The sequence below is a fragment of the Pan paniscus genome, chromosome 16, assembly GCF_029289425.2.
Source record: "Pan paniscus chromosome 16, NHGRI_mPanPan1-v2.0_pri, whole genome shotgun sequence".
NCBI classification, from domain to species: Eukaryota; Metazoa; Chordata; class Mammalia; order Primates; family Hominidae; genus Pan; species Pan paniscus.
In genome coordinates this window covers 48922610-48938299 of record NC_073265.2, presented here as the reverse complement: position 1 = coordinate 48938299, position 15690 = coordinate 48922610, and the positions used below count along the sequence as shown (strand labels likewise).

Genomic DNA, 15690 nt, shown 5'->3' with positions numbered 1-15690 from the left:
TAGTTTTAATGTCCTAATTTCTACAAAATGCTAGCATTTTTAAATATAAACTTACCTTTTAAAAATCACCCACTTATGGCTCTGGCGATGTGGCTCATGCCCAGTGCTTTGGGAGGCCAAAGGAGGAGGATTGCTTAAGGCCAGGAGTTCACGACCAGTCTGAGCAACACAGTGAAACCCTATCTCTACAAAAAAAATTTTTTAAAGGTTAACCAGGCATGTTTGTGTGTGCTGTATCCCCAGCTCCTCTGGAGGCTATGAGGTGGGAAGATCCCTTGAGCCCAGAAGTTCAAGGCTGCATGAGCTGTGATTGTGCCACTGCACTCCATCCTGGGCAATAGAGCAAGGTGCTATCTCTAAAAAAAAATTAAAAATTAAAAAGCACCCACTTTGCCGGGCACGGTGGCTCACGCCTGTAATCCCAGCACTGTGGGAGGCTGAGGCAGGCAGATCACGAGGTCAGGAGTTCGAGACCAGTCTGGCCAACGTAGTGAAACCCCATCTCTACTAAAAATACACAAAAAATTAGCCGGGCATGGTGGTGTGCGCTTATAATCCCAGCTACTCGGGAGGCAGGAGAATCGCGTGAAGCCAGGAGGCGGAGGTTGCAGTGAGCTGAGATTGTGCCACTGCCCTCCAGCCTGGACGACAGAACGAGACTCCATCTAAAAAAAAAAAAAGCACCCACTTTAACCATAAGCATCATAGAAATAAATAAAAATACATTGCAGATATTGTATTGTGTCTGTATTGTATTGGGTTATATCACTATATTTGTCTACCTGCTAAAATAGGGCTGCCTTTTTAAATATGTGAATTTAAGTGGTCCTGGGTTTTTTTGTTTTTTCTGTCCACCGTCCTCTTTAAATTTTACTGTTCTCTTTTTGGGAAGAAGACATTAAAATTCTATATAAGACCATATAAGATTTACAAAACATACATTTAATACAGAAATCTGTGAAAAGTAAACTCTTATTTATAATTTACTAATCATACAGATGTCTTCTAAAAATGCCTAAGAGTAAAATCGTGCTGGTGATACTGTCTTTGGTTTCTTTTTTAGGATATTATGGGGATGGATTAAATGCCATTGTTGTGTTTGCTGTCTGTTTCATGCCTGAAAGTAGTCAGCCTAACTATAGATACCTGATGGACAATCTTTTTAAGTAAGTATATATTTAACAAAAACATTTGGACAGAATTCTGAGCTAATTAGATCTACACCTTAAGAAACTTAACCTTTTTAAAAATTATAAATATTCCAGTTCTTTGGGAGACTGAAGTGGGCAGATCACTTGAGTCCAGGAGTTGGAGACCAGCCTAGGCAATATGACAAAACCCTTTCTCTACAAAATCAAAAAATTAGCCAGGCATGGTAGTATGGGCCTGTAGCCCCACCTACTCAGGAGGCTGAGGTGGAAGTATCACCTGAGCCCATGTGGTCAAAGCTGCAGTGAACTGTGATTTTGCCACTGCACTCCACCCTGGGTGACAGAGTAAGACCCTGTCTCAGAAAAATAAATATCCCAGATCTTTTCACGTGCAAGTTTGTGAACAACAGAATGAAGGTTAAAGTAAAAGTATTTGTTACTAGATACAGGACTAGATGAGTCCTTATTCTTTGATATTATGGAACAATAGTTTTCCAATTCAAGAGAAAAATTGTCATTTTAAAACTGGGAAATATATCTCAGATTATTTGTTCCAACTTTGTTTTGTTTTGTTTTGATATGGAGTTTCACTCTGTCACCCAGGCTGGAGTGCAGTGGTACAACTACGGCTCCCTGCAGCCTTGACCTCACGGGCTCAAGCCATCCTCCTACCTCAGCCTCCCTAGTGGCTGGGACTGCAGGCACATGTCACCACATCCTGCTGACTTCTTAATTTTTGGTAGAGACAGAGTCTCACTATGTTGCCAGGGTTGGTCTCAAACTCCTGGGCTCAAGTAAGCCACCATGCCTTACCTGTCCCAACTGTTTTATGTTAACATTTGCAGGCACGTTAAGTGTAAAGAAGTGATTTTTGTCTCAAAATCATGTGGCTAAATTACATTTACCCCTAGAAGGCCAATATAATTGAGCCAAATCAGTTCTTTTTCCACAAGGTCATTCTATTTCTCAGGTTAGTGCAGTTTTTAAAAACCGTATTGTGGAAAGTCTCAAACATACACAGGGGTAAAGAGAAGCATATCAAATCTTCATGTATCAGTCACTTCAACAATTATCAATTTATACTTCTTTCCCACTTCTAACCCCCAGTTTACAAGTTTGAAGCAAATCCCAGGAGCAAATCATTTCAACTAGAAACATTTCAAAATATATCTCTAAAAAATAAGATAATCGTAATACTAGCTAATGCGGTTTGAGCATTTTCATTGTTGCTCTCATTGTAGGAGAGAGGAAGTAATTGTATAATGGTACAATTTAGAGAACCTAGTTCAGTTATGCACAGTGATTTTTAAGGCTTAAACTTAATTTGTTTTTTACAGATATGTTATTGGCACTTTGGAGCTATTAGTAGCAGAAAACTACATGATAGTTTATTTAAATGGTGCAACAACTCGAAGAAAAATGCCCAGTCTGGGATGGCTCAGGAAATGTTATCAGCAAATTGATAGAAGGTAATACAAATACAAGTTGAAAGCTAGTCTGAAAAAATTTTATAATGGCTTTAGGAAATCAAACTTTGTTTTTTGTTGCTATTTTTTTTTTTTTTTACTTTTTTTTTTTTTTGAGACGGAGTTTCACTCTTGTTGCCCAGGCTGGAGTGCAATGGCACAATCTCGGTTCACCGCAACCTCCACCTCCCAGGTTCAAGCGATTCTCCTGCCTCAGCCTCCCAAGTAGCTGGGATTACAGGCATGCGCCACCACGCCCAGCTAATGTTGTATTTTTTGTAGAGACGGGGTTTATCCATGTTGGTCAAGCTTGTCTCAAACTCCTGACCTTAGGTGATCCGCCCGCCTCGGCCTCCTGAAGTGCTGGGATTACAGGCGTGAGCCACCGCGCCCAGCCTTCTGTTGCTATTTTAAAACACCATTTATTTTTTAAATTTTATTGATTTATTTCATGGCAGGTTTCTATTTTCTAAAGATAGCATTTTAGAATATTGTGAGGGAAATCAATTTTGATTTTTCTATAAAGAATAACCTTAATTCTTCAAACTTATAAAGTAGCTTTATATTTCTCCTTATTTAATTGAAGACTTTCTCCTTATTTATAAGATGCAATTTTCTCCACATTGAACACTTTTTTTCCTATTATTTACGTCTTGGCAAAGGATGGAGAATGTAGTATGTTTCCTGTTTCATTACATTGAGTTTTGCCTAATTTATAGTGCTTAGCATGTTTTATGTTTTTGTTTTTGTTTTGTTTTGAGACAGGGTCTCACTCTGTCATCTAGGCTGGAGTCCAGTGATGCAGTCTCTGCTCACTGTAGCAGCAACCTCCCAAGCTCAGGTGATTCTGCCACCTCAGCCTCCCAGGTAGCTGGGACTACAGGCATGTGCCACCACACCCAGCTAATTTTTGTATTTTTTGTAGAGACAGCGTTTTGACATGTTGCCCAGGCTGGTTCTTGAACTCCTGGACTAAAGCAATCCACCTGCCTCAGCCTCCCAAAGTGCTAGGATTACAGGCATGAGCCACAGTGCTCAATATTTATGTTTCTTAATGGTGCTTATTTAGTTGTAATCTTTCTTTGGAATAAGCTTTAGAAGTGTTTTGTCTTGGGAGTTAGTCATCAGTACTTAATGGAAGGAATGTGATCTTCCGATTGGTTTGATCTTGCTGTGGCTAATTTAAATCAAGTCAGACCCATTAATAGGTTTCTCTTCACATCTAAATTTGACATTGGCTAGCTCTTATGATTATATATGTATCTCACTTTATGTGTGAAATATGCATAATACAAAGAGTATTTAGTCATTTAAAAAGGAGAGGTCTAGGATAATACCTTTAATTTTTAATCAAAACTTTAAATTCCTTAAGAATAGGAGTTAGATCTGATTTGTTTTTGTTCCTGTGGTCATCTTCTCCACTCACACTTCTCTGCCTGCACAGTGCTTTTCATGGTTTTGAAGAACTTAGCACCAATTTCTCCCTAGTCTTGGAAAATGAGAATAGTTTACTTTTACATTCAGTATTGGCCTCTTTCCCTGTTAACAGAGTCCTGAAGACAAGTGAATGTGTATGCTAGGAGACATTTAGTAACAGGCTATACTGTGGACGTAAATCTGGCCAAATGAAGTAAAGTTCATTTCATAGCAGTAGGAGGGACCATAAGAATTTAAGAGTGCATTTTCTTGTCTACAGGGGTATCACACCTAAATGAGAACTTTTGGGTGAGATTTTTCAACTATTATTTTGTATAAACTTGCAGCATTAGAATTTATAGAAATTTTTAATTTTCTTTGTGTGTGTGTTTTTTTTTTTAAACTCCAGGTTACGGAAAAATCTAAAATCCCTAATCATTGTACATCCTTCTTGGTTTATCAGAACACTTCTGGCTGTTACAAGACCATTTATTAGGTAATTTTTGAGAGCCATTGACTTTAATTTTATTTTTTTTATTTATTTATTTTTAGTTAACACATAATAACTATACATACTTATGGGATACAGAGCTATATTTTGATATGTGTATACATTGTATAATGATCAAACCTGGGTGATTAGTACATCCATCACCTCAGACATTTATCATCTTTTTGTGTTTTGAACATTCAAAATGACATGATTTTTGTATCTTGTAAACATTGTATCCATTGTATTTGTCAGAAATATGGAAGTAATTATTTTTATTTTCTTCCATAGCTCGAAATTCAGCCAAAAAATTAAATACGTGTTTAATTTGGCAGAACTAGCAGAACTTGTCCCCATGGAATACGTTGGCATACCAGAATGCATAAAACAGTATGTTTTGTTTTATTTCCTTAATTGTATTGGATCTTAACATTTTGATGTGCAATGGATAATACTTTTCAATACTCATTCTTTATGTATTATATTTTATAACTGCGCGCGCGCGCGCGCGCACGCGTGTGTGTGTGTGTAACAAAGAAAAAGAGGAAGAAGCCATTTTCCCACACCATCCCCCTAAGTTAGCATTTTCTTCAGGCTGTCAGTTGAAGAACTAGGATAAATTATTTCCGGTTGTGATTCATGTTATACTTTTATAGACTACTTATAGTCTAAGAGATGATTTCTCTAATTGATCAGTACTAAAGAGCATTCTCCAAACTTGAACATAGTGCTCAACAAATTTGAGTAAACTGATCATCAATATTATTATTGAATAATCATATTGCTAAATAAATAAAAATATTTAAATCATCATAACCTTAATGTTTTCCAGTGACTGAAATTCTGTTCTGATTATCAGATTCACATTCTTCCATGTAACTTCTTGGACTTGGTAGAAGGCTGTTAACATAAATAACTGAGTATTACAATGCATGTGGAAAAGTTTCTTTGTTCTGCTCACCTGAGGTTTTAGTCTATTTAATGTATGAAAGTCAGATTTATTAAGTAAATTTTTACTTTCTACATCATGTAAATATTTTTGGTTTTGCTGGAAAATTTAAATGAGTTTATTTTTAGTAGCTTTTTTCAAGTTTTTATTCATTTTCATAACATGTATATTTACTGAAATAACTCTTCCCTACAAAGGTATGAAGAAGAAAAGTTTAAAAAGAAACAAAAAAGGTATATGCACACCTTGACTGGGTTGCATCTAGACTAGTCCATTTGCATTGCAGACTAACTCTTCCTTATTGGTTGGTTAGCTTGTAGACAAAGATAATAGCATTTGCAAATATAAATGTACCCCAACTTCCAAATACAGGGTGAACCCAGAGTTCCTAAGGCTGAATATGACTTGGATTCACCATGTTTTATTGCCATATATGATGCCAGTTAGCAATTAAAAACCACAGACCCTTCTCTCTCCTTCTTAGTCTAAGTACTAATGGTGAAACCAGAGAAATTACTAAAAATGGTATTTGGAACACCAAATAATTTTAAGACTTTATCTGTTTCACCATTTTCTTTAAATCGCTAACTTGTGCTTTTGAAATATTTTTGCAGACTTTTTAAAAGTTCTCAATTTATTTCCCTGGGGTTGATTATTATATTTGCAATGCATATATACTTTGGCTAACCAACATTGATTTCCTTTTATGCTTAAATTAAATGGCTTGCTAACCAGTCAAATTCTACATGTGATAAAATACCTAAAATCTCAGTGTCCCATTTAACAGTTAAACACTTCACTTTCTATTTTAAATTTAATTTTGAACACTTCTGCTTTGAGCATAACAAACTATTATCTATTGATACCTTGACATAGATGATGAAAGGCAAGAGTATAAAATACTTAGAATTTTATATAATAATTTAGAAAAACGTAGAATTTAGATCTAGTTTGTTAGATCTTTAAAATATTGGCAATTAAATTAGCAAAACATAGTTTAATACAATCTTAAGAGTTATGGTGAGAGATTTATATGTAATTTTCTTGACCATTCTAAGGAGCCAACTGTAACTAACTGGAACATTCTTAACTTTGAACACATTTTGTTTCTGTTGATGAGTGAGAATTTAGTAGACTGTGATAGAATCAGTTTTACACTTCTATATGACACTTCACAGTTTAACCAACACTTTAACATAGAAATGTAGACAGTGATTTTAGATCATGCTGATTTCACATTCCTTTCTAGGCATTGCTGTGCATTCGACAGACAAGGGGCTGAAATTAAAAATATGATTTGTAATTGTAGAATATTTTGAAGCCAGCTGCTTCATAGATTTCACAGTGAATTGCCTTTGTTGATAAAATATGCTGTATTAAGCCTTTTTAAAAAAAGTTTTTAATACTGTTAAGTAATTTAGACATCAGAAAAAATATGGAATTTGTACTTTTTATTTAAATGTATTGTTTGAAACCTGTCACTATTTTATCTTTTTTTTTACTTGTGTTTAACCATAAATAGAATGATTACATGTATCTTTCAAAAACGTTCTGTTTTTTTGTAGTTTCTTTAGTCTTAAAAAATAATAAATTTTTGTCAATCTGAAAATGATAAAATTTAATTTTTAAATTAAATTTAGGTAGAGAGGCATGTTTTGTTTTGAGACAGAGTTTCACTCTTGTCACCCAGGCAGGAGTGCAATGGCCCAGTCTCAGCTAACTGCAATCTCTGCCTCCCGGGTTCAAGCGATTCTGCTGCCTCAGCCCCCCAAGTAGCTGGGATTACAGGCACCCACCACCATGCCTGGCTAATTTTTGCATTTTTAGTAGAGACTGGGTTTCACCATGTTGGCCAGGATGGTCTCGAACTCCTGATCTCAGGTGATCCACCCACCTTGGCCTCCCAAAGTGCTGGGATTACAGGCGTCAGCCACCACGCCCAGCCTAAACCAAACTTTACAGAAGCTAGGTGCAAGGGAGCTTATTTAAGGTGACAACTGCATGTTATGATAAGTAGTGGTGCTAAGAAGAGTATGAAGCTATGAGTCCCTATGGCAGGTTTTTGGGGAGCAGGGGAAGAAGGGGCAAAACCATTTTCTTGAGGGGCTTGTGGGGAAGAGGGTTGAAGAAATGTTGACAACAGTGAGATCCAGTGTCCCCAGTGACAGAAAAAGGATAGCAGTTTAAATGTTTAAAATGTTTCTTTCAAACAACTGGATGCAAGTGTGGCCATGCAGATACAGATTGTTAAAATGTTTCAGGGGAGTTTAAAAATAATTATGAAATTAGTTGGTAAGGATATTTCAGATGTTAAGAGGATTTGATATATTTTGCATGCCTTATCAGAAATACATTCCAAATTTTTTATAACAATATTTTAAATATTTTAAAATTTTACTTTGGCTTTACCACAGACCAGGGCTTTTAGGTCTGTTTCACTAATATTCAGGTGGGCATAGTAATGGGTGATGAGAATAAAAACATATGAAAAATATTTTTCTTTATCTAATACCGGATTGTTTTAAAGGTCCCTTCATCGGTTATTCAGACCACTACAAATGTAATAGTAATAGACTGTTAGCTTTGAAGGGTTGTCTGTAATTATTATGTGGTAATTATGTAATCCTTCTAATGCCCACATGCGTAAATTTTGATATGACTGATGTCCAACCCACCACTAAATAAATAAGCTTTTTGATGGGTTTTTGTTTTGTTTTTTTGAGACAGGGTCTTCCTGTGTCACCCAGGCTGGAGTGCAGTGGTGCAGTCTCGGTTCACTGTCGCCTCCGTCTCCAGGGCTCAAGCAATCCTTCCACCTCAGCCTTCTGAGTAGCTGGGACTACAAGTGCACACTACCACACCTGGCTAATTTTTGTATTTTTTGTAGAGACGGAGTTTTGCCATGTTGCCCAGGCTGGTCTCAAACTCCTGGTCAAGCAGTCCGCCCGCCTCGGCCTTCCAAAGTGCTGGGATCATAGGTGTAAGCCACTGTGTCTAGCCAATAATTAATTTATATTAGATATTTTTGAATGTTAAATTCTTTTTTTTAATTTTATTTATTTTTTTAAGACGGAGTCTCACTCTGTCACCCAGTCTGGAGTGCAATGGCATGGTCTCAGCTCTCACTGCAAGCTCTGCCTCCTGGGTTCAAGCGGTTCTCCTACCTCAGCCTCCAAAGTAGCTGGGACTACAGACGCGTACCACCACACCTGGCTAATTTTTGTATTTTTAGTAGAGATGGGGTTTCACTGTGTTGGCCAGGCTGGTCTCGAACTCCTGACCTCGTGATCCACCCGCCTAGGCCTCCCAAAGTGTTGGGATTACAGGCGTGAGCCACGGCATCCGGCCTTGAATGTTAAATTCTTAAGGCTTCTTACTGTCAAAACAAATTTAAGGCATTCACAAACTGTGTACCAATAAGTTTTGGAGAATAATTATGGGTTCTATAAGGATGCATTTTTTATCACTGAATTTTAAAATATTGATTGATAATTGGTGGCCTTCATGGCATTTTCATATTTTAGTTAACAGAATCATTTTTGAGGGAGTTGTTTTTCCTGCCATTTTCGTACCACCTGGATCCCTACCACAGCCAAGTTACAGGTCAAGATTTTAATATGCCATGTAATTTGAACTTTTAAGAAAGTTTATGGCTGGGCACGGTGGCTCACGCCTGTAATCCCAGCACTTTGGGAGGCTGAGGCAGGCGGATCACGAGGTCAGGAGATCAAGACCATCCTAGCTAACATGGTGAAACCCCACCTCTACTAAAAATACAAAAAATTAGCCGGGCATGGTGGCGGGCGCCTGTAGTCCCAGCAACTCGGGAGGCTGAGGCAGGAGAATGGTGTGAACCCAGGAGGCGGAGATTGCAGTGAGCTGAGATTGTGCCACTGCACTCCAGCCTGGGTGACAGAGCAAGACTCCGTCTCAAAAAAAAGAAAAAAAAAAAAAAAGTTTATATGCATTTGTATGTAAAGTATTTTATAATCTTTAAAGAAACAACAGTCACATTTCTTGCCAGTGTCCTCCTGCCTTTAAAAATTCTCTTTTCTTGTTGGGGAAATGATGTTTGGTAACTGTTTTTACTATGTCTGCTTCTTTGCAAAGCTTTGTCTTTAGCAGAGTAATATTCTATGCTAAAATAGTCATTATTTTTAGAAAGAAAATTGTTCAGTTGCTGGTTTCTTATTTTATATATTCTTCATTAAACAGAGTTGATCAAGAACTTAATGGAAAACAAGATGAACCGAAAAATGAACAGTAAGTTTGGCATCTAGTCCAAACAAGACTGAAGAATGTGCTGATGGAGCAGTGCTGTTTCTGCATTCATAATGCATTTATTGGCCCATATTTTTATGTAACCTGTTACAAAATAGACTTGACTTTTTCATAATGGACTTTTGTATTATACAAGGGACTGTTCACTGCTGTACTGGTTTGCAAATTTCTTGAATTTAGCTCTTTAATAGCTAACTGTATTATTATCATTTTATATTTTATATTGCTAAATAGAGAACCACACTTTATATAAAGCAGTTTTTGCATTTGTTTATTGAATGATGCATCTTCTTCGGTGAAATATTTATATGCATAAATGGCAAAGGAAAGAAATAATATATATTTTTATGTCATTGAGCAATATTTTTCAATGTGTACCTGTCTTATGGAAGAAATATGCAGGTACATAAGACCACGATTTTCTAAAGTGCATATTAGAATTTTTGTTTTTGTAAATGGTTAAATACATTTCCTGGGTAACTTAGAAAATTAAGTTTTTCATAAGGCAACAGATGGTTAAACTGATTCTCATGAATACCCAAAGATCATGTATATAATCGAAGTGTATTAGTACCATCCCAAGGTTTTTTTCTCATTTAACATATTTGTTTCATAATTCAGCAAGGACAAATGCAAGCGCATTGCACACTTTTTCCTTTCTAAACTTAAAGACAAGTCAAAAAGCCATTCTTAGAACTAGAGGATTTAAGAGGGTAGGAATTAGGGTTTGTATATATGTATATATGGGACATTTTATCTTCTGGCCCAAAGTCAGAACTTTATAAAAATCTTGAGTTTGTTCACTAATGTGAAATAAGCTATGTGTCCAGGGTATTGCTCCCCTGAGTGTGTATGAGTGCTGCGTAGTATTGCAGAGAATGTGATGAGTTATTCACTGTCACAACTTTTTCTATAGAAAACAGGGGCTGCTTTTTAAACTGCTCTCACTATGGGCACTTTACCAAAATACTTCCATATCAATTATTTGAACTCAGTAGTTGTTTGACCTAGTTAGATGTGGTGTTTATTCAAGTTTGTATGAAATCATGTTTGACAATACTGTAAATTAGGTTAATTTTGTAAGTCTTAGCATCATCATATTGTGCTGTTTTGGATAACACGTTTGTTACAAGCATTTAAACTGTTTCATTTGGTAGTACCTTTACATTGAAATAAATTGTGTTTGTGCCTCCAAACAAAAAGTTTAATTACCGACAAAATTATTTCTAAAACAACAGATTGATCTAATATTGTGTCATATACTTGAAAGGCTCATACACAGCTGGTAAGCATAATACCTTCCAAATTTGAAGGTCATGGCTACTCTTCAACCCTTCCTGTAAGGTATTTTACAAAACAGTGGCCTAGAGTAGCAAAATTGAAGTGGATGTGAGCTAACCTTTTAAGATTTATCCTACATTGAACACAAACATGTGGCTGTGACCATTCTCATGTACTTACAAACCTTCTGTTACAAAAGGGAACTTTCCTATATTTTTTGTCCTCCTCAGTCCTAAACTTGGCATGCTAACTTAAAACCAGTTATAGGAGAGAGATGCTGGAGGATTCCCAGGATGAAACATTCCTCAGCAGCCTCCTGACTTAACTCAGATCCAGCAGCTCTTGGCAGATCCTGAACTAATGTCATTACAGTGAATTAAGCCAAAACGATTATTGCTTGCTCACATTTTAGGAACACTTTTTGTTGAAGAAGAAAACTAACAATAACAAGTTAGGCATTCCTTCTGAATTTACCATATAAGGATTATGTATAAACAATTATATTGAATTTGTCATTAGATTCTATATTTGTAGACGATTTAACGTAGTCTTTCATCTGTACATCTTTATCTTGTTCAAAATGGGCTGAGGTTTTTAATAGGTGGTTTTCTACCACATTAAGTACTTGGTTCTTCAGTTTAAAAAATATGAAGAATAACTTCAACTCTTTTTTGCATTATTTTGATTTTTGATTTTGCAGTCATTGCTCCTAACTGTAGATACATGTTGCAAAAGTGATGTTTTTCTGAATTTTTTTTAAAAGTAGAAGACTATTCTGTTAAACATTAAAATTCAGAGACAACAGTGATAACACCTGGGATATAATGAAAATGAGGTGCTGTGAATCAGTAAACTAAAGGGATACCTGCTTTAACCTGCACCTTAATGGAATCTGGTATAGAGATGTACCCACAATAAATGTTTTATAAGATTTAAGATCATAATAGTAGGTTAGAGGAAGAGCATTTATTAAGTCTGTTGTTTCTAATCTATAGCTAAGTTAACATTTTCCCATATTATTCCATTTTAATTTCCCATTACTGACCAAGGTGAAAGTATATGTGATTGTACTTTTATCTTTCTGTTGGGATCATGGATCTAATTTAACTGGCTTAATTTGATGCTTCTGTCACTAGGCTCTAAGTGCCCCTTTTTTAGTCAGAAGTTTTTCATGTGAAATAATTTGATTCTGTGTTCTGCTTGATCATACTCCTAAGCAAGCACCAAGGGAAGACGTTCTATTCACCCCACAATTTAAGCTTAACAATCTTTAACTCAGAGGGAGATATGAAGAAATACGATTCTAAGTAGGGTCTAGCAGAGGCATTGGAAAGTGATAAAGCTAGGAAGTAAGAGAAAGCAAACCTTTATAAAGGGATAAAGACATAGTTGTTACCTAAGATGCCACTGTATGTGTGCCCTCTTTTTTTTTTTTTTTTTTTTTTGGAGACAGAGACTCACTCTGTCACCCATTCTGGAGTGCAGTGGCGCAATCCTGCCTCACTGCAACCTCTGCCTCCCGGGTTCAAGCATTTCTCCTGCCTCAGCCTCCTGAGTAGCTGGGATTACAGGCACACGCCACAATGCCCGGCTAATTTTTGTATTTTTAGTAGAGACGGGGTTTCACCATGCTAGGCTGGTCTCGAACTCCTGACCTCGTGATCTGCCTGCCTCAGCCTCCCAAATGCTTGGATTACAGGCTTGAGCCACCACGCCCGGCCATGTGTGTCCTTTTAAGGGAAGTACCATATGTGACTGCTGATGGTAACATTTCTTGTATGCAGCAGGAAAACCTGCAGGCTATACGCAAGGTATGTGAATAAAGACTGTGGATTGTAGGGGGAAAGGTTGATAATACATACCCATGATAAGAATTCATATTTTCTCTTTCTTTGTCTCTTCATACAGAAGCAAGTTCGAGCAGAGAAGGTTAGCAGTTACAGCACTTAAAAGTTTAGGATTGAGGGTTTTTGGTTGGTTTTTTTGTTTTTTTGTTTTTTTCATATTTCACTGTTGCTGAACATTGATTTAGTCTTCCAAAATGGACATCACTAGTAAGTGCACTGAATACTGAAATACGCTGATTGGCAAGCATGTATCTGTAGCTAGAATTTTTTTAACCGTAATTCCAGAATTTAAAAAGGTAAGAGATCTGCTTTTTGATAGAGGCCTTTTAAAAAGACTATATAACATTTCTATTTGGCTGTTTATGTGAATGCTCAGGGAATTTGGACATGTGTTTTATACAGAAGTGGCTTTTTATATTTCTTCAAGTGATAAATTAGCATTAGGACATATCAGATAGAACATGCCAGTTTCCTGATGAGATTGGTAGAGACATTACGGTAGGTTCATCCTTCCTTTTTCCATGTTATATGTGGAGAAGTGTTAAACTTGGTCAAGCAAATGGGAGTAGGAGATAGGCTGAAAATAGAGATTGCTACACCATTCTATTTTGTTTTCATGCCTGTTTTTTCTCCAATCCTATATGGACATTTGGAAATGGACCACAAATCTGAGAGGGATAGAGTAAAAAGAGGCATTAATGTATGTACTCACAAGTTAGACCTATTTTGCTGTTAAAATAGGTCTGGTCTTCTCATAGGTCATAGGAATTGTGTAGTTTGAGTTGCTGGGAGAGTCAAGAACTTAGACTTGAATGGGAAGCCCAACTGGTGAGGGAAGTGGGGTATTATCTACTCAAATGTTCTAAGCTAATACAAAAGAATTACCTGGCAAGCATCCCCCTCTGCCCTTCTTGAGATTCTGAATGAACTTAGAATCAGATCAATGGTGAGACCCAGTTATGTAACTTTCCTTTGAAGTTCTAAAGGATAATTGAAAATAAAGTAGTATGGCATGTTTAACAGTAAGGAGTGACACTAAAATTTGAATATAACAGTATGTTGCAACTATTTATAATAGACATATTTATGTTTTGAGAACTAAGTAAAATGCTATGAAAAATTCACATAAAGCACTTAAGCACCAAATGAAAATCATTTCGTGCTTTCAAATTAATGATACTAGGCTTGTAGGATGTCTTAGAATCATGTTTAACAAGAAGTTAAAATATTTGCATTTTGAAATTTTTATGCAGTTTGGCTAAGGAGGAACTTGGAAAATAACATTCATCAGCTTCTACACTGCACTTTTTGTATGTGGACTTTGTAAAGTTTAATGTCCGTTTAACAGTTGCTTGTTTATTTGTGTAAACCTAGCTAGTAAATATTGATGATGTTCAGGGCCACTGACTTGCACAGCCCTTGGAGCACTATTCACACAGAACACAATTCAGAGTTTAAGACATTAACACACTTTGATATCTATTCCAAAAATACTTTTGTTACCACAAGTTCATTGCTGTCATTTAGACAAAATTAATGTACTGTGATATTTTCCTACTCTTAAGATGATGTTGCCCAGCCTAGTACTGTCAGAAATTCAGTTCTGATGTCTGTGTGTGCAAGATATTAATGTGGTCCCTGTAAGAAATACCAGAGTTGGTCATGATTTACTAAGGAGATGTAATATTTTCTTTGACCTGTTAGGAATATAACTTGTGTCTTGATTTGTTGCACATCATATTTTTTGCAACATTAATGAATTTAAATAAATTAATTGGAACGTTCGTCTTTGTCTTTTTATCACATTTTTCTTTCATTATGCTACTAAATTTTTGCTTTGAATTATCCTATAAACCTCTTAAATAATTTCAGACCTTTACACTTGTTTCCCTTTCTATAGTCTAAGTGCTTCTATTCTTTGGGGATTAGAGAGTTCAGCCTGCTTTATTTTAACATCAAAACAATAATGAAACTTTGTGTTTCATAGTTGAGAATTTTTTTTAATTAATGGGGAATCCAAGGATGAAACCATGAGTGGCTTAAAATGAAAACATGGCTTTTATTTATTTATTTATTTATTTATTTATTTATTTATTTTGAGACAGTTTCGCTCTTGTTGCCCAGGCTGGAGTGCAATGGCGCCATCTTGGCTCACCGCACCCTCCGCCTCCCAGGTTCAAGCAATTCTCCTGCCTCCGCCTCCCGAGTAGCTGGGATTACAGGCATGCACCAACACGCCCAGCGAAATTTTTTTTGTATTTTAGTAGAGACAGGGTTTCTCCACGTTGAGGCTGGTCTCGAATTCCTGACCTCAGGTGATTCGCTCACCTCGGCCTCCCAAAGTGCTGGGATTACAGGCATGAGCCACCGCGCCTGGCCGAAAACATGGCTTAAATAAGAAGAACTTGTTTAGTTCATAGACCTGCTCAGAGGTTCCAGCTGATACCACTTGGTAAGTGTTTTTTGTGGTTTTGTTGTTGTTGTTTTGCACATACTCTTTAATCACTATTCAGCTATTTTGTAGGATAAACTGCTCTACACATGACTGCTGGGTTTAAGCCAGTTAGTGTACCATGCACCCTGACACCTAAAACAATTTGTGATTTTGCAAACTTGAAATTTATATTGAAGTATTTATCTTGCATATTAGATGCAAATTTTAAATATAACTTCTCCCAAATTAAAGTTCTTCATGAACTGGTCACAAACTAAAAACTTTGCCTGCAGCCCTGTTTCGAGGGGTAAAGAAGATACCCTGCTTACCCTGCTATAATTTTTTTTTTTTTTTTTTTTTTTTTTTTGAGACGGA

The 15690-nt window shown here is 36.4% G+C and overlaps 1 protein-coding gene across 5 annotated transcripts in view; it reads left to right on the top strand.

Annotated features, from left to right (window-relative positions):
* The window catches only part of BNIP2 (BCL2 interacting protein 2), a 32008-nt gene extending 17343 nt beyond the window's left edge, over positions 1–14665 (top strand). For 2 of the 5 annotated variants that reach the window (XM_014341513.5, XM_057299899.2), the window contains exons 6-10: positions 1064–1166; positions 2489–2620; positions 4443–4529; positions 4815–4913; positions 9688–14665. In XM_014341513.5, coding sequence (XP_014196999.2) covers positions 1064–1166; positions 2489–2620; positions 4443–4529; positions 4815–4913; positions 9688–9739 — 473 coding nt within the window. In that variant the 3' untranslated portion in view covers positions 9740–14665. Of the gene's footprint in view, positions 1–1063; positions 1167–2488; positions 2621–4442; positions 4530–4814; positions 4914–5669; positions 5706–8199; positions 8453–9687 lie in introns of those variants that run through there. The other 3 variants (XM_034938852.3, XM_063596691.1, XM_063596692.1) reach the window with 3 other exon arrangements.
* Positions 14666–15690: the final 1025 nt, after the last annotated feature.